This window comes from Monodon monoceros, unplaced genomic scaffold (assembly GCF_005190385.1).
Source record: "Monodon monoceros isolate NGI ecotype Baffin Bay Population unplaced genomic scaffold, NGI_Narwhal_1 Super_Scaffold_15, whole genome shotgun sequence".
Taxonomy (NCBI): Eukaryota; Metazoa; Chordata; class Mammalia; order Artiodactyla; family Monodontidae; genus Monodon; species Monodon monoceros.
Window position 1 is genome coordinate 8,293,261 of NW_021703771.1, and position 26,238 is coordinate 8,319,498.

General features: G+C 36.8%; 2 protein-coding genes across 4 annotated transcripts in view; both read left to right on the top strand.

The window, feature by feature from the left end:
• Positions 1-13,721, top strand: part of LOC114895932 (regulating synaptic membrane exocytosis protein 1-like) — a 197,688-nt gene extending 183,967 nt beyond the window's left edge. For 2 of the 3 annotated variants that reach the window (XM_029223563.1, XM_029223565.1), the window contains 2 exons: positions 11,462-11,675; positions 13,647-13,721. In XM_029223563.1, the coding sequence (XP_029079396.1) occupies positions 11,462-11,675; positions 13,647-13,721 (289 nt within the window). The remainder of the gene's footprint in view (positions 1-11,461; positions 11,676-13,646) is intronic. The other variant, XM_029223564.1, reaches the window with a different exon arrangement.
• LOC114895931 (regulating synaptic membrane exocytosis protein 1-like) overlaps positions 11,461-26,238 on the top strand; it is a 279,515-nt gene continuing 264,737 nt past the window's right edge. Inside the window, exon 1 of the mRNA XM_029223557.1 lies at positions 11,461-11,675. The gene's annotated coding sequence lies outside the window, so the exon portion shown is untranslated. The remainder of the gene's footprint in view (positions 11,676-26,238) is intronic.

The following is a 26,238-nucleotide window of genomic DNA, read 5'->3' on the forward strand; positions in this document are numbered from 1 at the left end:
ATCATTTCCTTTTGAAGAAAGGAAATACATATGCCAAACACCTATAAACGGCTTGTTACATTATATATGTTTAATATAATCTGAAAACTTTGCAAAAATACATTTACACATTTTAACCAAGACTAGTTGTTCCTCTAAGAAACAAAAAAATGCTTAATTTAGTCAAGAATAATAGCAAATCATAAACCTTTCTTAATTTTGTGAATAGAGTCTAGAAGTTTACATTTTGTTAAAATAAATCAAGTTTTATTTTCATGATCAAATTACATTACAATTTTTTTCAGATTTCAGCATGATGTCTTTTTCTAATTGAAGTATAGTTGATTTACAATACTATATTTATGTTTAATTATATGATATTTCAGGCAAACAGCATAGTGATTCAATATTTTTATAGATTATACTCCATTTATAGTTATTACCAAATAGTGGCTATATTTCCCTGTGCTTCACAATATATCCTTGTACGTTATTAATTTTATACATAGTAGTTTGTATCTCTTAATCTCCTATTCCTATCTTGACCCTCCCCCATTCCTCTCCCCACTGGTAACCACTAATTTGTTCTCTATAACTGTGAGTCTCTTTCTGTTTTGTTATATTCACTAATTTGTTTTATTTTTTGTTTTTGTCGGTACGCGGGCCTCTCACTGTTGTGGCCTCTCCCGTTGCGGAGCACAGGCTCTGGACCCGCAGGCTCAGCGGCCATGGCTCACGGGCCCAGCCGCTCCGAGGCATGTGGGATCTTCCCGGACCGGGGCATGAACCCGTGTCCCCTGCATCGGCAGGCGGACTCTCAACCACTGCGCCACCAGGGAAGCCCTGTTTTATTTTTTTTAATTCCACATATAAGTTATATCATACAGTATTTGTCTTTGTCTGACTTATTTCATTAAGGATAATACTCCCTAGGTCCATCTTCCTTGTTGCAAATGACAGAATTTCATTCTTTTTTTATGACTAATATTCCATTAGATAGATAGGTGATAGATAGATAGATAGATAGATAGATAGATAGAAAGATGTGATATATATCACTTCTTATTTAGCCATTCATCTCTTGATGGACTTAGGTTGCTTCCATATCTTGGCTATTCTCAATAGTGATGCTATGAACATTGGGGTGTGTGTATCTTTTCAAATTAGTGGTGTTTTTGTATTTTTCAGGTATGTATACCAAGGAGTGGGATTGCTGGATCGTGTGGTAGCTTTATTTTTACTTTTTTGGGAAACCTCCCTACTGTTTTCCACAGTGGCTGCACCAATTTACATTCCTACCAACAGTGTACATTAGGCTTTGAAGAGAAAATAACCTCTAATGTAGGGAAGATGATCTCCATATACAAAAGAAAAGAACCATTTTCTGAACCATTTATCATTTATCTGAATCATTTATCTTTACCAAAAGAACCATTTATCAAAAAGCCTTAAATAAAGTAATAAATTAAGTGAAACTCATATCTTCTTATGTTGTTTTATGTTGTTTTCTTTGTACCCCCAGGGACTCAAGCAGTGCCTGTTGTACAGCTGGAGCTCAATAAATGTTTGTTGAATTGCTGTTTGTAAGATTCTACTGTGTTTGGTAACTAGGGAGAAAATCTGATGCAATGGTATGTCTAAGGTATATGAGAAGGGTTTGTGAGAGATGCTGATAGATAATTGGGAACAAGGAGAATCATCTTGGATCCCAGGATGAGCAATGGACTACCTTAGGAATGATATTTTAGCAGCCGATTGACGTGATTCGTTCGGTTTATTAGACAGTATGAAAGATGAACCAGAGTGAGGGAACCCATTGGCCAGAGCCTAGTAAAAAGTGGATGAAATAATGCAGGCTAAGAATAATGAAGGTCTTCATCACAGGTGGTAGATTGGGCTGTGCATCTCATCACCACAGAGGGAAGGTTTTTTTGTGTTTGTTTGATTGTATGTGTGTCTTGTATCTGAGTCTGAGGTTTACCTTGATTTGTGGTCTTGCAATTTGTTTACTAGATGAAGAGGACTGGACAGACACAAATACATATATGTGTATGTGAGTTTCTTAGGGGACAGCATCTATCAAAAGAAATTTCCTGATGGAGGCTAAATGCTTCCTATAGTGGGTGCTTAGTGTTTGGGGGGAGAGGGAGAGAGAGAGAGAATGAATGAAGGTGAATGAGAATCCCTAGACTCAGCTATTGCTCACTTCAGGTGCAGTGGAAGGAATTAAGAAATTTGACCTAAATCAGAAGATTGTAAATAAAGTGGAAGACTGACCCTCACAACCTCTGTTTCAGACTCCTTCCAGGGAGTATTATGAAGAAGGCAGAAACCTAACAACTAAATTCCATGGATTCTCTTGCAGCTGGAATCCTTGATGTGATTTAGGATCCCCTAGTCCGATGTACGGGCCTGAGACTTGAACTGAACCTGAGTTAATGGAGGGCCACGTGGCATCTGGGCGTTGATCTTGCTGGTCTCTTTAGCGGCTCAGTGTGACTGTGGTGGTGGAGTCCAGACAAGAGCATCTCAGCCGAGGAGGTGGGGCTCCAGCCATTGGGACACTGGCTTTCTGATTCTACAGCAGCGGTCCCCAGACATTTTGGCACCAGGGACTGGTTTCATGGAAGACAGTTTTTCCACGGACAGAGGTGGGGAATGGTTCAGGCAGTAATGCGAGCGATGGGGAGAGGCAGATGAAGTTTCACTGGCTCACACACCGCTCACCTCCTGCTGCGCAGCCCGGGACCCCTGTTCTTACAGCTTCCTGGCTGAGGAACTTTCAGTAGCTGGTTTTATGCTTTTGTTTTGGAGATCATACCCAGAACCCACTTCTATCCCCCTTCCAACAGTTTTGTAGCACCAAATTCTATTACTTAACCTTTTTGCTTAAAAGACTGTGATGTTTTTTTATTTTCAACTCAATTCTGACACAAGGGACCACTCTTTCCAAGCATCATTTTTTTAAAAAAATTAGTCACCACTGGACTGCACTGGAATTTTACTGCCCCTCTGTTACAGAGTAGAATCAAAGAGACAGTTTCACGAAAAAGGGGACAATTGTGTTTTGGGACCAAGAAACCATTTTTTAACTGCACCTGTGTTTTGACTTCATGGGCAGTTATGTATAATTGTCAGGCTGTCATTCACTAGAACATACACAGTGGATGCTTGTTTGCTGATACACAAAGACTCTAAAAGGTGATTTGGTTTCAACTACATTTCTGAGATATTTGGGAGCATTCATAATCACTTTATTATTATCTTAGCATGCTTTCCTATTTCTTTGCTTAAGTACTTACATTAATACCACCATGAGCCAGATTTTTATTATTTCAGAGAATAGTTCAAGTTCCAACTCATCTAGGAAAATGTTTTGGACCAGCTAAGCCAAATAAGTCTCCCTGATCCTTTCACCCAGAATTATTATTTTCTAAAGAACAATTTCTTTCCGTTCTTTATATATGTTGTCGTAAACTGCTAATTTATGTTTACATATAACTTACCTTCTAAGCACAGTGTACATACCCTGGAGTCAAGAAGTGTGCTTTAGAGTTAAGGTTAGGGTGAGTTTTTCAACAATAGAGTTTGATGTCATAAATTTCTAAAACAAGCCTCCAGGGTATCAGGCTAACCGATGTTTAATTTCAGTCACTGTCAGGGCTCCTTCCCATACATCCCCCAGGTCTTTGGAGGCACTTAAGCGATCCAGCCTTCTCAGAAGAACTCTCCTGGCTTTAACCTCCCCATCACTATTGGCATGGGCCCTTGATCATGCCTTGTTGTATAAGTTCTGTGCCAAGGTTGGGAAAGGAAATATAGACCATGCTTGCTTTTCTCAGTAGCCTTGTATGTACGTCCCAAAGCAGTTCTCCATCTCAGGTGCTACATGCAAACTGTTCTGGTCTCTGCCCCTCCCTTCCTCTTGGGGAAAGCCCTCATCTTCCTTCGGGACCTGTAACTTTGGCCTTTGAAACTTCAAAGCACTGGTTCCCATCCCCTCCTACTGCAGAAAAATGTAGCCTAGACTTCACCAAGGAGAGCCGGGAAGAAAGGTGGGATTTCGGTCCTCTAGCTTCTGACCACTTTGGGGATGGAGGAAGGAGAAACACAAAACAGAAGTAAATGAGGCGCCGTGTCAATTAACAGAGATTCCTCTTCATCCCCCCATCCCCAGTCACTCGGCATCTATCTGTGTGCCCTATTTATAGTAAGTGATCAACAAATACGCATTAACTGGTAAGGATGTTATTAAGAACTTCCCGCTTAAATGATTTATTTTGCATTATAGGGTGATATAGATATATATTCTTTTTTTTTTTTTTGGAGAATTGTTTTGGCTACACCAAGTGGCTTGCAGGATCTTTGTTCCCTGACCGGGGACTGAACCAGCATCCTTGGCAGTGAGAGCACAGAGTCCTAACCACTGGACCACCAGGGAATTCCCAGGATGATATTTATATTTTAGATGTATAGAGAATGATATTTACTTTTATAGGCATTCATCTTTATTTCCTTCAAATACGTGCCACTCACCACCCAAACAACTTGTTTACAACTGGAATCTTGGAGTTTCTTGAATTGAGTACACAGATATTAAAATAATACAATGATTATTACATAGTGAAACAATGGAAAAAATCACATCCATGGAGAAAACCAAAGTTTCTATATCAATGCTTTTCTTCTGATAGCATTGCATATTTTAGAAGGCTCTCCATTTTCTCTGTAGAAAATTTAAATCAGAGATTTGTGATCATATATTTTGCCAACCTGGCTAATCAATAAGAATATCTTGTTAATTCTAGAATTGAAATGTACAGATAAATTTCACAAAAAGATTCTACATTTGCAGTCCTGCATTTACTGTAATACCATATAGTCAAATATGAATTTCCATGCATTATTCATAATAGAACACTGTCACATATTTGATATGGATTAAAGCGTTAAAACATCAGATACAAAAAATAAATATACTATTTATGGTTTCAGTACCAGGATCCTGATTCCAAAAGCGAATCTTATTATGAGGACAGCATCTTGACAGTGAGTGATCTCAGAGTGATGTGAGGGGAATACAGACTGAGAAAAGGGCATGAAGGTTGGTTTTTTAAGAGATAGTTTAGTAGAGCGCTGCACAGGGTTATGGAATAAGTAGATTTTGAAGAAGTGGGAGTCATGAAGACCGCTCTTCCCTCCCTCCCTCCCTTCCTTCCTGCTTTTCTTTCTTAATTTCTGCTGGTAAAAAGGAGGAGTACACTGGGAAATAAGTCAGCCAGGTTGATGGGGACTTGGGTTGGGCTTTTTCTTTCATTGCAGAATAAGGGAGTCCTGTCTATAGGTAGAGGAAGAAGCCCAGGAAGAAAGAGGTGTGAGGATGTAACATGAGTTCTGTGCTGAGAAACGGCACAATCTTGCTTCTTTCACTCTGCTCCCTGTGGTGGTATCCAAACCAGTCATATGAACACGGCCCATTGCTGGAACCAAGGAAGAATTTTAAATGCACACGAGAAGAGGGTACAGATGCATCCAGGCCACCAAGACATGGCATCCAGGAGGCTGTGAGTCCTGGCCGGGTCTGGAGTGATGCCTGTGGGGGGAGACACTTGGGCACATCCTTCTGGGAGGAGAGCTCTGTCCCCTGGTGGCTCTCGTCCTTAGGAACTACTCTGTGGGCTGGATTTTTCCCCACTTTTGGTGAGACTGGAAGAGAACGCCCCTCTAAGGCATCCCATGGAGAAAGCGAGAACCGGAGACCTCATTCAGACCCCAATCAAGAAGCCTCATCTCACCAACCCTCTTGCTGTGGCCTCTGGGGAAAGAGTCATTGCTTCCTGTGCACCTAGCATGGCCTGGAAGACCCCACGGTCTAAGTTGTACCAGCACTTAGCGGACCATCACTGGGTTCCCAAGTCACCAAAATAACTTTTTGAGTGTTTCAGAAGGGCACAGTCGCTTGAAGTCAATTTTGGGAATAAATACCATAGAGGAGCTGAGAAATGAGGGGAAGTAGAATTGACTGAGACTATAGCATCTGAGCTCAGCATGACTGAGCTCATTGGCAGACCTTTTGCTTTTCCATGGTCAGCTTTGTTCACATACCATCAATTAGCCACGATCGAAAATGGACATTTCCTCCCTGTGAGCGCTTTCCTGAGTCCAGAAACACTTTCATTTGCAAGTTGAATCTGCATTTATTCTCATGCTTTGTGTGAGCTCAGTATAAGATCTGAAGTATGTGAAATTATTTATGTATTTTTAATATTTTATTTTTATACAATTTTTAAAGGTTACACTCAATTTACAGTTCTTACTAAATATTGGCTATATTCCCCGTGTTGTACAGTACATCCTTGCAGCCCATCTTACACCCAAGAGTTTGTACTTCCTACTCCCCCTTCCCTGTATTTCCCCTCCCCCCTCCCCACTGGTAACCACTAGTTTGTTCTCTATATCTGTGCGTCTGCTTCTTTTATGTTATATTCACTAGTTTGTATATTTCTTAGATTCCACATACAAGTGATATCATACAGCATTTGTCTTTATCTGTCCGACTTATTTTATTTTATTTTATTGGCCACACCATGCAGCTTGCAGGATCTTAGTTCCCTGGCCAGGGATTAAACCCAGGCCCTGGCAGTGAAAATGCTGAGTCCTAACCACTGGACCACTAGGGAATTCCCTGTCTGATTTATTTCACTTAGCATAATGTCCTCCAAGTCCATCCATGTTGCTGCAAATGGCAAAATTTCTTTCTTTTTTATGGCTGAGCAATATTCCATTGCATATATGCCACATCTTCTTTATCCATTCATCTGTTGATGGACACTAGCTTGCTTCCATGTCTTGGCAACTGTAAATAATGCTGCTATGAACACTGAGGTGCATGTATCTTTTCAAATTAGTGTTTTTTTGTTTTTTTCAGATATACAACCAGAAGTGGCATTGCCAGATCATATGATAGCTCTATTTTTTAGTTTTTTGAGAAACCTCCACACTGTTTTCCACAGTGTCTGCACAAATTTACATTCCCACCAAAAGTGTACAAGGGTTCCCTTTTCTCCACATCCTCTCCAGCATTTGTTATTTGTGTTCTTTTTGATGATGGCCATTCTGACAGGTGTGAGGTGATATCTCATTGTGGTCTTCATTTGCATTTCCCTGATGATTAGTGACATTGAGAACCTTTTCATGTACCTGTTGGCCACCTGTATGTCTTCTTTGGAAAAATGTCTATTCAGTTCTTCTGCCCATTGTTTAATTGGGTTGTTTTGGTTGTTGAGTTGTATTAGCTGTTTATATATGTTGGATATTAACCCCTTATCAGTCATATCATTTGCGAATATTGTCACCCATTCAGTAGGTTGTCTTTGCATTTTGTCGATGGTTTCCTTTGCTTTGCAAAAGCTTTTAAGTATAATTAGGTCCCATTTGTTTATTTTTGCTTTTATTCCCTTTACTTTAGGAGATGGATCCAAAAAATAGTGCTTTGATTTATGTCAAAGAGTGTTCTGCCTACGTTTTCCTCTAGGTGTTTTATAGTATCTGGTCTTACATTTAGGTCTCTAAACCATTTTGAGTTTATTTTTTTTGTATAGTGTTAGAGAATATCCTAATTTCATTCTTTTACTAAAGTATGCAAATTTAGAATGATATATTCAGGTAGAAAATAAAGCAAAGACGCAAACAAAATTAGTTTCAATAAAATAGGAATAATAATACTGTCTACTTCATAAAGTTATTATGTGGCTAAACATATGCATTTCTTCTTAAAATTAGGTTCCATAAATGGTCAACTCTTCTGTAGATTTTAATGCTGTCAAATACATTCACTTTTTCATTTCTTTAATAGCAGTCATTTGTTAGCCAGTGATACCTAATGAGATAGAAATAAATTTTTCCTTCTTTATATTACAAAATATTTCATACATACAGGAGTATTATGTAATATATATGTAAAGCATAAAGAAAAAGAACAAAACATACATCATACATTCACCATGAAGCTTTAGGAAAAAACCATTTCTATTACTTTTGAGGCCCACAGCTGGAAAAATTTCATATCTCTATGAAAAAATATTTATTTGTTGAGTACATTTATTGTTCAGTATGTTTACTGCACTCAACAAGTTAAAACAAGTTTAGTTTACTGGACAGATGTATACATATACATATAGAAACTTGTTCATTGTGTTGTTCAAATCTCCCTATCATTATTTATTGTTGATCTGTCTGATCTGTCAACCACACAGAGAGAGGTGTGTAAAAATATTCTACTCTGATGGTAGATTTCTCTGTCCTAATAGTTTTATCAATTTTTTGGCTTTATAGGTTATTATATGCAATCAAGTTTAGAATTGTCACATACAACATGAAGTGAACACTTCTTTAATAGTAACACCCTCTTTATCTCAAGTAATGCTTTTCGTCTTACGTATTACACCAGTTTTGTTTTGCTGTTGTTGCTGTTTTGTTATTGTTACTCTTTCCCTGGAATATATTTTTTCCATCATTTTATTTAAAACATTCTGTGCTTTTATAGTTTGGGTATTTCTCTTCTAAACCTCATTTAGCTGAATTTTTTAAGTCTAACATGATGAACGTTGTCTTTTCATAATGCTGTAGTCCATTACACTTACCGTGACTCCTGATATGTTGGATTGTTTCTGCCATCACATGCTCTATTTCTAATTGTCTGTGTTTGTTTGTTTCAATTCTTATCTTCTTTGGATTGACTTTTTTCTCATTCCATGTTTTTCTATCTCCAGATTTGGATGTTATACACTGTACTTCAATTATTTTTGGTGGCTGCCTACCTGGAATTTTTGTTTTCAGTCACATGTACAAAAGTTAAATCTGAAGTTCTAGCTCACAGAGCCTCCGTCCATGTCCCCAGGGCAGCTGTCAGCTTCAGAGCTATATCATCTCGGAATAATGCTCCCGTTTCATACTTCTCCTTTGAGGAACTCAACTCCATACTCTCTCCTCAGCTCAAACATGAATTAAAAGTTATCCTTTTAAATATTTTATCCAGCATTTCTAGCATTTTTGGCACTAAGATTTTCCAGGATATTTAGTCTTCAGTGTAAACGCATTTGTTTTTGTTTTTGTTTTTTCTCAAGACGGACTAAAAAATACATTTATATATGTATGACTTTTCCATTCAGCAAAGATGTATCAGCTACTACTAAGGGGATGTATGTTTTTATTAGCTGGCTGAACTGTGCACTTCTAACACTATTTACTGTTTGGTAGAAGAGAAGTGTCATGTACAGAAACAGTAATAATATATGGTAGAAATAATATTAAGTAGCCTGTGAGGGACCAGAGGAAACGCTATGAGATGCATTAGAGAAAGGTTTCATCTCAGTGCTCTGCACAAATATATTGTACAAAGGTTTCCTGAAACAGATACCTTTTGATTGGACCCTATAGGATGGATAAAAGTCCTTTATGTTTGAATTTTTAAAAGTCAGAAAGACTTTGATTTTCAAGCTCTTATGCCTTAGTATAAATCATATACTAAATCAGGAGTTGACAACCAGGTGCACGGGCTAAATCTGGCCTACCATCTTTTTTTGTAAATAAAGTTTTATTGGAACACAGCCATGCTTACAATTTACATATTGTCTATGCTACTTTCCTGCTACAGCAGTACAGCTGAGTAGTTGCCAACCGATATTGCCTGGCCCACAAATTCTGAAATATTTACAAACTGGCCTTTTACCGTAAAGTTTGCCAGCACCCAAACTAAAACATGTTCTGTATCATTATACGTTTATAGGGAAGCTTTTTCTTTAGCCTAGCTTTCTCCTTCTCATTTATATATATATATATATAATTTAAATATGTTTGACTTGGTGGTTCTCACAATAAATATTTATTCATGCACTCTCTGTCTGCTCAGCTCAGCATTTTGGAATGGGTCAAACAGCTCTTCAATAAATTGATCAGACATTCTTGCATGCATTAAATAAAATATCACAATATCCTCTCTCAACTGAAATTAGCTGGCCTTTAAACTGGGAAGGGTTTCAGATTCTAAACTACTTTATATGCTAGTGCAACTATGTTTGCTTTAATTATGAGAATTAAAATAGAAAAAAGTGTCGGCAAAGCAGGAAAGGGATTTGAGAATTTTTTAAGTAATCATTAAAGTTCTGCTCAAAAGCTGTTGATGTTAAAATGAAAATATAATGAAATCCCCATACTTCAAACACTGCAGTGCTCGGACTTCACTTATTGAATGCAGTTTCCAGGGAGTCCCAGTTCCCCACAGTTATCATAGATGTGGAGCATCATGCTAACTGCCTTAACTGACAATAGCATGTGTGTTCTCTGATCCTGGGGAAACTCACATCCAGCAAACGAGCTTAGATACACAGATACATCTGCTTAGACATTTCCCACGAGTTTCTCTTTTGGTGTAAGAGCCAATGACTATTAAGCCTGGGACAATTTTCTTAGTTCTCATCAACAAAATGAAGGCTTCCTTTCTCTGGAGAATCACCGGCTGTCACGGTGCTCTGTACAGAACATGGAACCGTTTCTGTTTGTAGCAGTTTGAGAGAGAGGGGTATGGACTAATGGGGAGCGGAGGAAACCTCAACCATATTAAGTGTGAATGTTCTTGGGGAAATGCTTTGCCTCAACAAATGTAGTTGCCCGAAGTCCAGCAGTTATCAATAAAGAGTAATAGCAACTCTCATACATATGACCTGGGAGAGATCAAGCAAAACTGGGGCATGGAAAAATCTGAATATTTGCAAGGTATGGTTTAGAGCTTGTAATGTGATGCGACAGATCTAAGCTAGCTCAACTGTAACATATATATATACACACACATATAGGTATATACGTATAGACAGTCCAGTCTGTGTCCTGTGTGGAATACTTGATGCCACACAGATGTCTCCAGGAATGGAAGTGAAGGAAGATACTTCATGGAAGACAGCTTGCCTAGCAATGTAGTTTAAAATAGTCATTTCCCAAGTATGCATCATGCTTCAACCATGGATCTTGGGACCAATTTACTGTGACAAATTTTTTAAAAACAGTAATCTGTATTAAACTTCAAACAGAATAAGACAGAAAATATCAGAGCACATTCTACAGAGTTAGGCTAAGAATCTTGTATAACGTTTGCCTTATATACACATGACTGTGGTTGTAAGATGTGGAGTCCCAGTCAAAAATACTTTGAAGGTCACCTGTCAAAGAAGCAGAGTCACGGAGTGGATACAGGAATTCCACTGTTGGGAAATTATATGGAATGATTATATAGAGTCTATTTATATACGGTTCAGTGCTAATAAGCACTACTGGAGCTAATAGAAGACAGGCTAATACATTTCTTACCTCTGGTGGTAAGGTTAGGGGGGAAAGTTCAAAAGCTAGACGTCTCTTCTGCTACAAAAAAGTGTTTTTGTTCCCGTTTCCAGCATTCCCTTAGCTTGCTCCCATTTTCTCTTCTGCCCAGGAGATTGCATCAACAATTTGAAAGCTATAAGGAGCAAGTGAGAAAAATAGGGGAAGAAGCACGGCGTTACCAGGGTGAGCACAAAGACGATGCTCCGACCTGCGGGATCTGCCACAAGACCAAGTTCGCCGATGGCTGCGGCCACCTGTGCTCCTACTGCAGCACCAAGTTCTGCGCGCGCTGCGGGGGCCGCGTGTCCCTGCGGTCCAACAACGTGAGTAGAGCCGCCCACGGTGCGCACAGGTGGATGCGCCCCGCCTCCCCCGTGACCAGAGCAGGGGACGAGCGATGCAGATAATTCATAAAAGATGCGCTTTCTGTATGTGTGTATCTCGATAAATGATTCCCATTCAACACCAACAGATTACCTATGGGAGTAAGTTTATTTTCTGAAGAAAGTAGTTAATGTAGATTTAGTATCGTGAATTATGAAACCCTTGACGCGTGTTACCACCAATTCTTCTTGTACAAAAAAAGCAGAACAAAACAACCTACCTTGAATTTCTGCAACATATGTTTCAGATTGAATGAAGATAAAATCAAGGTAGATTGTGTGGCATTAAATTTAACCCAATGCAATCATGTATAAAGCAATAATTAGCCTCTGTGAGAGTAACTTCAAATATGCTATCATGTTAAAAAAAGAAAAGAGTGCTAAGTCTTATGAAAATTATTTGGATATTTAAAGAGTGTGTCAAAATTTTAATTTCGTGGGGGAAGGTGGTGGTTTACACTTATATCTTCCTAATCTGGAAGATCACAGTTAAAATTAAAGTGAACCTACCCATCAACATTGTATTCTTTGGTAGTGTATTTGAGTTGTAAGTAGGGTATTATTCTAAAATCTCTTCTAGGGGAATTAAGACATTTAGTAAAATAGATGCATTATTAAACTTAAGATGAGCCTACTATTTTCTTTGTAGCCTTAACTTCTCCGAGCAACAGCATCTTTATCTATGAAACTGTATGGTAGTAATTAATGCATATGGTTGTTATGAGAATTAAAACAATTCAAATCTATGCAACTTTAATTTTTCTTTATGTTCCGTTCTTATGGTCACATAAGTTTTCTTTTTTCTTCCTAAAAGTTATGTGTTTTAGCTAATCCTCGTATGCTACCTTAAAGCCTTTCCAAAACAAGCTTGGATTGAGATCGTGTCTGGTGCATAAAAAGTGCACAGGACCTATTTGTTAAATTTCCCTTCTTTAGTTCTTGAACACACTTTTTGGAATGAATTCTTGCAAATGAGACCTGTGACGGTATTCAAAATATTAACAACTCATGCAGTAAGGGTACTGTCCAATCTGAAAGGGTGCTGACGCTGAACGCTAGGGTGCAAATGGGCTGAGTGCCCATAGCTGTTGAATGCTTTTAACTTCACATTATAGGTTTGAGGCAATCCAATAACATAGAATCAAACTCATATTTTAAACAGGAGAGGGGTTTAAAGGAAATTGAGCTAAGAGGTACCTGTGCTTTTGAGCAGACAAGCAGGCCTAATGTAGTTCATCCATCTTTACTAAACCCATTCAATCTTGGAAAAAATATTCAAAAAACAAAACAAAGCACAACTTAAAATATTTAATCTTGGACAAAGGACACAAAATTGTATAAAGTTGTTTTTTTCCTGTGACACTGTAAATTTTGAAATACCTGTTATGAATAAATCTTCCTTGTGAGATAATTTATGGCTAAATGGTTAACAGATTTCTTTTCCCATTTTTATTTATTACAAATACTTCCCATTCTTAGATTTTTCCAGGTCATAACTATAAATATTTTAAGAGTAATTTGATATAATTATTCATTCAAATTTTATGCATTTAAATATGTCTTTTCAATAATAGGTGGACTAAATATGGTAGTGAATTAAGTTTTCTTTCTGAAGAATGATTTAAATGTAGATTTAATAATCCAAGTTCTCGAAAGTTCTGAAATTATAGTGCCCAACTTTTGTACCTAACTTATAGCAGGATCAGTATATGTGTATTTTCAACAAAAGATTGAACAGTGACTATTTTTTGGTAAGAATAAATATTTACTTTTTAAACTACCTGTGCTTTTATACTTTAAAGTAACACATGATTGCTTTCTTAAAATCTGTTTATTAATATATGCCTTATTTTTGTTTTTCTCTTCTTTTCCCTCTCTCTTTACTCTGCTTCCTTGGATGCTTTCCCAAAGGAGGACAAAGTGGTTAGAATCCATGATTTCTTTTCTATCGTTTGTTATTACAATGCTGTGAACTTTATTAAGTGAATGTTTCACCTAGTGTTGTTAATCACTATATTTCACAAAGAAATTACATGCTAGGAAGAGCTCATTCGTAGCTCTCATTGAAAAATAAAATGAACATCTAGGAGCATTACAGAGTTTTATATTAATAGATAAAGTCTGGGTAGTTTGTGTTCATGGGAACAGTGATATTTTAACATAATTTAAATCATTATGAAGCTCATTTGTCCTCTTAGCTCCCTGAGTTTTGAGGATGATTCATCTGCCTTGAGGAACAATAAAGTCTAATGGGCCTTACCTTTCTCATCACCCATTGGATGCATGGCGGGTGATTTGAAACTCTACAGCAGGAGGAATGGGATGTACTGATTTAGTGGAGAGAATGGATCAAATTAAAATCAAGAGCTCAGAATAAAATGATTGTTCTATAGAACACAAGTAGCAGAGTTGTCATATTGAACCACAGTTTTGCTCTTTTCTTCTCCCTCATGCATTGAAATCACTCCTAAGGAAGTAAAAGGTCACCTTTAATTCTTATCAGCCTTGGAAATCACAGAGGATGTACTCAGTGAGATAGGAGACAAGTGGACTCTTACAACAGCCTGTCCTTTGCAGACATACTATACACTTTCATTTGGTGTAAATTACAATTTCCCGATATGAGACTGAGGCAATGAGTATTTTGGGTTCAATATATCAACTCAGCTGCCTCTGTTCAACTGTTTTAAAGTTTAGATTACATACTGCAGTGTGTAGGCAGCAAGCCTGACATTAAGCTGAACATTAACTTGTGTTTTTAAACTTGATGTTAGTATATGTTCATAAGTTTTTTCTATGAAAAAGAAATCAGGGTATTATATAGGGTAGTTATTTTCACTAAATGTGTTTGCCTCTACCATTGGTGGTACGTGAGATCATTCTAGGGGCTATTATTTTAATGCAATACCGGTTTCCCCCACTATCTGAAAATAGAGATTTTCTATGAAAACTTTTGTAAGACCAAATGGCATAAAGAGAAGAAACAATTACCTCTGGACATATCTTGCTAACGAATGCACAAAATAAATCAGATAAGGCACAAATGCCCACAGACACATTTCAAAGCTGTGGTGGCTGGATGCTGAGATGCTGAGTGCGGTCCCTGGGGAAGGAGCTTGGCAGGGCTGCTCTCTCTGCTCTGGGTGTGTACTACCTCTATAACAGCTCACTCCAAAACAAACACGGAACGCTAATTTTCACATCTCACCTTTTTTCTTTCGTAAAAGCAAAGTGGAGTGAAGGGAACTTTTAAAAAGCGGGGGATACGTGTAATGTATTGTATTAGGAAAAAAAACATAATTAGACTATCACACTTTTGGTTTCATGAACACTACTTTGGATGAGCCGTAGGGCTGGCCAGATTGATTGTTCCCATACAGGTAGGGTATTTGTGCTTGTTATGATTACTGACTCTGTAATAAGAATTCAGGGGGATTTTGTGGTTGTCAGTCAAAAATAGAATGAAAAAACCTGTAAAATACAATCACTTTCAATTATTATCTTCACTTTGATTAGAACGCATATATCTACCATTTATGTTTAAGTACTTCGTCAAAATTTCATTAAAATGCTTCTTAGCTGATTGAGGTTGACAATGAATTTCCATTTTGGTCCAAGGAAACTGAAGCCAGATTTTGTCTTAGTTGTGTTAAAGAGAATAGCCAAGTATTAAGCAAAGTACTTGATTGTTATTTCTTTCCCTATTCCTCTGAGATCTTTTATTTTTCGTAGAGAAATTATAATTTACAGATGTGTGGAGGGGGTGCTTTTATGAGAGGAAAGCAAAGACTAATAAGGATGAATAAAACTTTGCTAAAAGGAATCTCCATCTTGTTCAATAAAATAATGATAAGGTCTACTTAGTTTGTTAAATTGGTGAATAAAGTGACTAAAATACTAGTGTATATGATATGAAGACCTAAGGATAGCTAGGACATAAATATTTCTTTACTGAGTCCAGTGAAAAGTATTAATGATCACATCTTTTGCAACCTGGCAATATTTTATTTCAAAACTTCACTCTTAGCCTAAATCACCTCTAGTAATTTGGGAGATTGTGTACTTATAAAGAAAACAGCTTGTCATGAAGAATCACTTTGCACTTGACGCATGTATAAAATAAACTCATTATAAATTATTACGTGTGTAAAGTGCAAAGTGCACACTCTGAGAGATAAAATGATAATTTTTATTTCATCGAAAGACTTCTCTGAAGTCTAAGTATATAGGGATACTGTGGATTTCCCCACAGCCTGTTTAAATTGGTTTTTTTTTTTAACATCTTTATTGGAGTATAATTGCTTTACAATGGTGTGTTAGTTTCTGCTTTATAACAAAGTGAATCAGCTATACATAACCATATATCACCATATCTCCTCCCTCTTCCATCTCCCTCCCACCCTCCCTATCCCACCCCTCTAGGTGGTCAAAAAGCACCGAGCCGATCTCCCTGTGCTATGCGGCTGCTTTCCACTAGCTATCTATTTTACATTTGGTAGTGTATATATGTCCATGCCACTCTCTCACATCATCCCAGCTTACCCTTCCCCCTCCCCAAGTCCTCAAGTCCATGCTTTACGTCTGTGTCTTTATTCCTGTCATGCCCCTACATTCTTCAGAACCTTTTTTTTTAGATTCCATATATATGTGTTAGCATGCAGTATTTGTTTTTCTCTTTCTGACTTACTTCACTCTGTATGACAGTATCTAGGTCCATCCACCTCACTACAAATAACTCAATTTTGTTTCTTTTATGGCTGAGTAATATTCCATTGTATATATGTGCCACATCTTCTTTATCCATTCATCTGTCGATGGACACTTAGGTGGCTTCCATGTCCTGGCTACTGTAAATAGAGCTGCAATGAACATTGTGGTACATGACTCTTTTTTTTTTTTTTGGTGGTACGCAGGCCTCTCACTGCTGCGGCCTCTCCCGTTGCGGAGCACAGGCTCCGGACGCCCAGGCTCAGTGGCCATGGCTCACGGGCCCAGTGGCTCCGTGGCATGTGGGATCTTCCCAGACCGGGGCACGAACCCATGTCCCCTGCATTGGCAGGCGGACTCTCAACCACTGCACTACCAGGGAAGCCGCATGACTCTTTTTGAATTGTTTTTCTCAGGGTATATGCCCAGTAGTGAGATTGCTGGGTCACATGGTAGTTCTATTTTTAGTTTTTTAGGGAACCTTCATACTGTTCTCCATAGTGGCTGTATCAATTTACATTCCCACCAACACTGCAAGAGGGTTCCCTTTTCTCCACACCCTCTCCAGCATTTATTGTTTCTAGATTTTTTGATGATGGCCATTCTGATTGGTGTGAGGTGATACCTCATTGTAGTTTTTATTTACATTTCTCTAATGATTAGTGATGTTGAGCATCCTTTCAGGTGTTTGTTGGCAATTTGTATCTTTTTGGAGAAATGTCTATTTAGGTCTTCTGCCCATTTTTGGATTGGGTTGTTTGTTTTTTTGATATTGAGCTGCATGAGCTGCCTGTGTATTTTGTAGATTAATCCTTTGTCAGTTTCTTCATTTGCAAATATTCTCTCCCATTCTGAGGGTTGCCTTTTCTTCTTGTTTATGGTTCCCTTTGCTGTGCAAAAGCTTTTAAGTTTCATTAGGTCCCATTTGTTTATTTTTGCTTTTATTTCCATTTCTCTAGGAGGTGAGTCAAAAAGGGTCTTGCTGTGATTTATGTCATAGAGTGTTCTGCCTATATTTTCCTCTAAGAGTCTTATAGTGTCTGGCTTTACATTTAGGTCTTTAATCCATTTTGAGTTTATTTTTGTGTATGGTGTTAGGGAGTGTTCTAATTTCCTTCTTTTACATGTAGCTGTCCCGTTTAACCAGCACCACTTATTGAAGAGGCTGTCTTTATTCCATTGTGTATTCTTGCCTCCTATTAAAGATAAAGTGACCATATTTGTGTGGGTTTATCTATCTCTGGGCTTTCTATGCTGTTCTGTTGATCTATATTTCTGTTTTTTTGCCAGTACCATACTGTCTTGATTACTGTAGCTTTGTAGTATAGTCTGAAGTCAGGGAGTCTGATTCCTCCAGCTCTGTTTTTCTTTCTCTCAAGATTTCTTTGGCTATTCAGTCTTTTGTGTTTCCATACAAATTGTGAAATTTTTTGTTCTAGTTCTGTGAAAAATGCCAGTGGTAGTTTGATAGGGATTGCATTGAATCTGTAGATTGCTTTGGGTAGTATAGTCATTTTCATAATGTTGATTCTTCCAATCTAAAAACATGGTATATCTCTCCATCTGTTTGTATCATCTTTAATTTCTCTCATCAGTGTCTTATAGTTTTCTGTATACAGGTCTTTTGTCTCCTTAGGTAGGTTTATTCCTAAGTATTTTATTCTTTTGTTGCAATGGTAAATGGGAATGTTTCCTTAATTTCTCTTTCAGATTTTTCATCATTTGTGTATAGGAATGCAAGACATTTCTGTGCATTAATTTTATATCCTGCTACTTTACCAAATTCATTGATTAGCTCTAGTAGTTTTCTGGTAGCATCTTTGAGATTTTCTATGTATAGTATCATGTCATCTGGAAACAGTGACTGTTTTACTTCTTCTTTTCCGATTTGGATTTTTATTTCTTTTTCTTGTCTAATTGCTGTGGCTAAAACTTCCAAAACTATGTTGAATAATAGTGGTGAGAGTGGGCAACTTTGTCTTATTCCTGATCTTAGTGGAAATGGTTTCAGTGTTTCACCATTGAGAATGATGCTGGCCATGGGTTTGTCATATATGGTCTTTATTATGTTAAGGTAAGTTCCCTCTATGCTTACTTTCTGGTGAGTTTTTATCATAAATAAAATTGTATGAATTTTGTCAAAAGCTTTTTCTGCATCTATTGAGATGATCATATGGTTTTTCTCCACCAATTTGTTAATATGGTTTATCACATTGATTTATTTGCATATATTGAAGATTCCTTGCATTCCTGGGATAACCCTCACTTGGTCATGGTGTATGATCATTTTAATGTGCTGTTGGATTATGTTTGCTAATATTTTGTTGAGGATTTTTGCATCTATGTTCATCAGTGATTTTGACCTGTAGTTGTCTTTTTTTTGTGACATCTTTAATCTGGTTTAGGTATCAGGGTGATGGTGGCCTCGTAGAATGAGTTTGGGAGTGTTCCTCCCTCTGATATATTTTGGAAGAGTTTGAGAAGGATAGTTGTTAGCTCTTCTCTAAATGTTTGATAGAATTCGCCTGTGAACCTATCTGGTCCTGGGCTTTTGTTTGTTGGAAGATTTTTAATCACAGTCTCAATTTCAGTGCTTGTGATTGGTCTGTTTATATTTTCTATTTCTTCCTGGTTCATTCTCAGGAAATTGTGCCTTTCTAAGAATGTGCCCATTTCTTCCAGGTTGTCCATTTTATTGGCATAGAGTTGCTTGTAGTAATCTCTCATGATCCTTTGTATTTCTGCAGTGTCAGTTGTTACTTCTCCTTTTTCATTTCTAATTCTATTGATTTGAGTCTTCTCCCTCGTTTTCCTGATGAGTCTGGCTAATGGTTTATCAATTTTGTTTATCTTCTCAAAGAATCAGCTTTTAGTTTTATTGATCTTTGCTTTGGTTTCCTTCATTTCTTTTTCATTTATTTCTGATCTGATCTTTATGATTTCTTTCCTTCTGCTAACTTTGGGATTTTTTTGTTCTTCTTTCTCTAATTGATTTAGGTGTAAGCTTTGGTTGTTTATTTGAGATTTTTCTTGTTTCTTGAGGTAGGATTTTATTGCTATAAACTTCTCTCTTAGAACTGCTTTTGCTGCATCCCATAGGTTTTGGGTCATCATGTTTTCATTGTCATTTGTTTCTATGTATTTTTGATTTCCTCTTTGATTTCTTCAGTGATCTCTTGGTTATTTAGTAGTGTATTGTTTAGCCTCCATGTGTTTGTATTTTTTACACATTTTTTTCCTTTAATTGATATCTAGTCTCATAGTGTTGTGGTCAGAAAAGATACTTGATACGATTTCAATTTTCTTAAATTTACCAAGGCTTGATCTGTGACCCAAGATATGATCTATCCTGGAGAATGGTCCATGAGCACTTGAGAAAAAAGTGTACTCTGTTGTTTTCGAATGGAATGTTCTATAAATATCAGTTAAGTCTATCTTGTTTAATGTATCATTTAAAGCTTGTGTTTCCTTATTTGTTTTCATTTTGAATGATCTGTCCATTGGTGAAAGTGGGGTGTGAAAGTCCCCTACTATGTTTGTGTTACTGTCGATTTCCCCTTTTATGCCTGTTAGCATTTGCCTTAAGTATTGTGGTGCTCCTATGTTGGTTGCATATATATTTACAATTGTTATATCTTTAAATTGTTTTTGTCTTTGTTTTATCATCTGTTTGATGACAGGGTATTAACTTTAGATAACTCCTTTAGTAAATTAACACTTTGGTCTTACTAAGTGAACTGAATTACATCCTCTAAACTCAATTCCTTTGGGACTTCCTGTAAAATTTGATCAGTATTTCCTGTTTGGTGGGGGTAACTGGCTGATGAATAAAGCAACTAAAAATGAACTTGCTACCTTTCTAGTTAATCTTTATTTTCATGCAAATAAAAGTGTCAGGTGTTATATGTTAAGAGTATTTTGTAATAAATGTCAGCAATATTCTGAAAAACAGAACATGACCATTTTCTTATTTTTTTTAATGTGAAAGCTATACATATCTACCTTTTATATATCATGTACAAAGAAACTTCTTTATATCAAGATAATTAATGAGGTACAATGTTTACAAAGTCATGATTTTTTTAACTGGCTCCTCATACCCTTTCATTGGTGTTTGTTTATAGAAATCATACTAAATGATATGCTGATAAAGTATGTTTTTATAGAAAAAAACTCAAAGTATAAGGGTTGGGTGGAATGGGACAGCACCAACTGAGTTTGGAACTGTCCTCACCCCAAGTTGTTATCTGTAGGGAGGTTGATTCTGGCAGCAATAAAGAACTTTGCTTTCACGGACTCTGTTTTAAATACCAAAATTGTTTTGTTTTGTTTTTACTCTCACTAGGGTTAGATAAATACAGGCAATTCAGTAGAATCATATCCATTTTTTAAATGATTTGCATGATTGTGTTAAATATTTATTCTCATTATGAAAAAAATCTCTCAGAATTATCCATATTTAGTCCATGGTATGATGAGCCATCTGATCATAATTTTCAACCTTCAATCTTTTGAAAAAAAATGACTGTAAGAGTTTGCCTGCGTCCACTTTCATGTTTCTCTCTCTCTCTCTTCTTTAACTAGATGCTTTGATCATGGATTTCTTTGCAAGAATGTTCTCTTAGAGATTCTGCCCAGAAAGACAGTATGGGCCTAAGTAGAAAAGTTTATAAATAATAAACATATTAATAAGGAAATATTAGGGTACACTGAGAGGAGAACATTCATTAAGCAATTTAATTGATTAGATTTTTCAAGGTTTCTCTTATTGTGTTGTGCTTGTCTGAGAGAGTTGTAAAAACATCAAGTTGTAAAAACTTTCATTAGATAATGAAAATAATAAAAAATTTATTACAAATCAGTTTTAGGGATTTGCTACACTTTTTTTCAGGGTCATAGAATTTTAATCTCTTGAATTTAGCTTTACTATTCTGGAAACATTTGTTAATATTCATTAATCATTGGGATGTTTATAGTCCTGGTTTTGTCCCCACTCCTGAAATCATAGTTTAAAACCTTTATAAAACCTGTTTCCAGAAATTACAATTTCACAAACCAATGTTCAATACAGATGCATCTTAGGGTGTAGAGAAAACCCTTCTAATTTAAGGAAAGGGACTGTGAGAGGCAGAGCTTTCACAAAGCTAAAGACTAACCCATGGCAAACTGCCTAGCTTTCTGTGAACCTAAGTGGTCAGATCTCTTGTTCATTTACCTAGAAGTGGAATTGCTGTGTCACGTGATAGCCTTATGTTTAACAATTTGAGGAACTGACAGTTTTCCCAAGCAGCTGCATAATGGTATTTATGGGTTCCAATTTCTCCACATTCTCATCAATACTTGTTACTACCTGGACTTGTTTCTACTATAGCCGTCATGTTGCCTGTGAAGTGATGTGGTATCCCGTTGTGCTTTTCACAAAGCTGTTTTTAAACCAAAATTATCAAACTAGTTTTATATCTCCAAGGATTCACTTTGTGTGGATTTAGATTCTTACATGAAAATGTTACTAAGTGAGTCATTTCTTGAGAATAGGTTTTTTTTAAAGCTATCATATTCAAAGCATTAGAAGTTTGGTTTCTTTCTTCTCTGGTGATTCTTTATGTCTCTTATGTTACAACTACATAAGTACTTATTAACCTATATAAAGCAATCAGAACAGGAGCTCTGTTGAGTTTAGGATAACTTGGAATCTAATATCTGTCTAGACCAGCTATCCCTAGGGTGCACACAAAGTAAAAGACTTTCATTGCCAATTGAAAAGACTATTTTTTAAACATGTGGAGAGAACTAGCAGCTTCTGTTTTACCATTCAGCCGTAGGTCCAAATTAACACAGAAGCTTAAGCCCAGATTCTAAAAGACCATTCTTTTTTCAGCATGTGCAGGATATTTTCTTGAGTGACGAAAGCTTTCAGCAGTATGCAAATAGACCCACATAGAGATGCAGTAACGACCAGATTTTCTGTCACCAGCCATCCAACTCTCCATACATCCCTGAGGTCTTCCTCCAACAGATTTCAGCAGTAGATAGATTCCCTATCATTGCTGCCACTAGTGGGGAATAAATTATTAGTCGCAAGCAAAGCCTATTTTATCTGATATTTGTATAGCAACTCCAGCTCTGTTTTGGTTGCTATTTACATGGTATATCCTTTTCCATTCTTTTAATTTAATCATACATTTATCTTTGAATCTAAACTGTGTCTTATACAAACAGCATATACTTAGGTTTGGGGTTTTTTTTTAAATCCAGGCTGACAATCTCTGCCTGTTGATTAGATTTGTAATCCATTCATATTTAATGTTTTTATTGATATGATTGTATTTTTGTCTCCTAGTTTACATTGTGCTTTTTATCTCTCTTCTTTTTTTTTTTTGTTCCTCACTGTTCCTCCTTTACTGTTTTATTTTGCATTAAAAGAGTATTTTCTAGGCATGTTTTAATTATTTCAGTGATTTTTAACTGTATTTTCTGATTTATTTTCTCAGTGACTCTAGGGTTTCCAGTATACATTTTTTTTCCATCTTTATTGAGATATAATGACATGTAACATTGTGTAAATCTAAGGTATACAGTATGATGATTTGATACATGTATCTATTACACCCATCTTGCCAGAATCTACTTCACATTTATACTACCTTAATCCCAGTGAAACCTAAAAATGTCCATTCTACATAACTCTATTCACCCTTCTCCCTTTTTTTGTGCTATCGTTTTTATATATTTTATGTCTATATGTTACAAGTCCAATAATACATTGTTGTAACTATCACTTTATATGGTTTTATCTTTTAATGAAGCTGAGAGAAGAAATCAGAGCAAGTATACATTTACAGGATCTGTTATATAACATTCTTATTTACTATTTTTGGTTCTCTTAACTTCTTCCTGTGGCTTCAAGTTACCATCTGTTGTCATTTCCTAACTCCAGTCCAAAGTTACTTCCATCCATCTCCTTTGTGCTGTTGTTATTGCCAAATATATGTGATTTCTTTATGCTATAGACTTAACAATACTAGTATATTAATACTGTTTTATACTACTTTTAAATAATTTAAGATAACAAAGAAGAAATATGAAAGTATACTTTCATAATTACCCCTGTTATTATCTTTACCATAGTTCTTTTTTTTACATGTGAATTCATATTACTGTCTAGCCTAAAGAATTTCATTTAGTATTTCTTAAAGATGAGTCTTCTAGCAATGAATTCTGTCAGATTTTGTTTACCTAGGAGTGTATTTCTCCTTCATTTTTGAAATATAGTTTTGCTGGTTTTGGGATTCTTGGTTAACAGTTTCTTTTTCCTTCTTTCAGCACTTCAAATATATCATCCCAGTCCCTCTGACCTCCATTGTCTTTGATGAGAAGTCAACTGTTAATCTTATTAAGAGCTCTTGTGTGTGATGAGTCTATTTTCTCTGTTACTTTCAAAAATTTCTCTTTGCCTTTCGTTTTCAACATTTACTGTGATGTGCAACTGTCTAAGTATGAATCTCTTTGTGTCCTTCCTAGTTGGGTTAATTAGTTTCTTAGACATGCAGATTAGTGTTTTCCATCAAATTTGGGAAAGTTTCAGCCCTTGATGCTTTGAAATGTTTTTTTTGTCCCTTTCTCTCTCTCCTCATTATGGCAGCTCCTACTGAACATATGTTGGTGCAGCTAATGGTTTCCCACATTTCTCCGATGTTCTGTTCATTTTTCTTCATTCTTTCATCTCTCTTTTCATTAGGTCACATAATCACTATTGATCTGTCTTTAAGTTCATGGATTCTTTCTTCTTCCAGCTCAAATCTAATGTTGAGCCCTTCTAGTAAATTTTTCATTTTGGTTATTCTTTTCAACTCCAGAATCATTTTATTTCTTTAGTAAGCTATATCTCTTTATCTGTCTTCTCTATTTGATGAGATGTTGTTGTCATAACTTGTTTTATTCTTTGAGCATAGTTCCTTTAGCTCTTTGAAAATATTTACAACAGTTTTTTTTAATATCTTCATCTGGTATGTCCAACATCTGGGCCCTCTCTGAAGGGGGTCCTTTTTTTTCTTCTGTGAACGAGTTGCATGTTGCTATTTCTTTGCATGCCTCATAATTTATAGTTGAATACTGGCCATTTTAGATTATATATTTGGCAAATCTGGTTACTGATCCCAATTCCCACTCCTGGGGCCTGTTTTTGCTTGTTTGCTTCTTTATCTGTTTAGTGAGTTGGTTGCACTATTTCAGTGAAACCAATTTCCCCTGCAGTGTGCAGCCTCTGATGTTGCTACTTGTGGGCACAGCTTTGGCATGCACATATCACTCTAGCCTTCCCATCAGGGATGCTGGTGTTTTTAACCAGGCAGTCTTTAACCACTGCTCTCTTTTCTTGATCTCCCAGTTAAGATCTTAGTATTCTGCTTGTATTGAAGCCAGTCTTCAAAGTCTGCTCCAATTCCAGACTCTCCTTATCTGCTTCCCTGTTTCTTTCTGTTAAGCTTCTTGCTTGTCTTTTGTTTCCCTTGTTGCTATCATGGAGCTGTCAGTCTTCTCCTTATGGCTCAGCACCAAAATCTGCATTGTTTTTAACAGTGGTGCTATGCTTGAGTGTTCCCAACCTCTGTTCCAAATGAAATCATGTCCCTTAGAGAAAGATACAAAACTCTTTCTTTCTATGGCTTGTCTCTTCCCCTAGTCACAACTCCATGCCACTGCTCTGGAGCTGGGGTTAGGGATGGCAGCCTGCTTCTCTCAGATAGACACCTCTGCTCCATGAGTGTCACACTGGATGAGGTCAGTAATCCCTGGTAATCTTGATGTACTTTTCCTGATGTGGAAATTCCACCCTATGAGCAAGCTGGGACAAGGGTGTTTGGGGTCCAGCCATCTTGGTCTGCCACAGCAGAGGTAGAGCTTTAACATAGGATTGGCAGATGGGTGGGGGAAGTGAGCCCTTGACCACTCAATGGCACTTGCCTGGAATAGAGTTGGAAGTGGGGATGAGATATGCTGCTGACCTTACCTGCTGGGGCAGGAACTATAGCCCTTGACTGGGGGCTGTGGGAAGAGGGAGCCCATGTGCTTGGCTGCACCCACAGATGGCACTTCCATCTCGCTGAGCTTGGACAGATGAAGGGAGTGGGTTGTAGCTCAAATGCCACAGACCCTCACTTTTCTTATGGACATTTAGTAGAGTTTCTTGAATAAATGTTTGTCCATTTGCTATATGCCCTTTGGATAATTTCTAGGGACTTTAAATGGTTATTTTTAAAAAGTAATTTTCACCAGTTATGGAGTGGAAGTCTACAGAGCTCCTCTAGAAGTGCCTTTCAAACAGACTCTTGATGGTTCTATGTTAACACTCATCTATTCACTTATTAATTCATTTTTCATTTTTTCATTCATTAATTTATGTTTTTTTCCCATAGGATCTTTATATATAATTTTATTCTTTTAGAATCAACTACTAATTGCTTTAACAAATGCAATTTTGATGGTGATACATGCCAAGATGCACTCTTTCTGTTTAATTTCATATAAAAAATTCTTTCTGTGAACTTACTGTTTAACAGTTTCAGATTAAAGTGTGTGTGTGTGTGTGTGTGTGTGTGTGTGTGTGTGTGTGTGTTCTGTTTGGTGCATAATAATATTTATGGAACACCACATTAAAGAAATACGTTTCTCAAAATCTTCCCCTTAGTGTACATAATGACAAGTATCTGGTAATTCTATGAACATCCCTACTCAAACCTTTTAGTGTCAAAAGTATTTTGTGCCTATTTATTTAAAAGCCACAAGTCTAATAGACTAT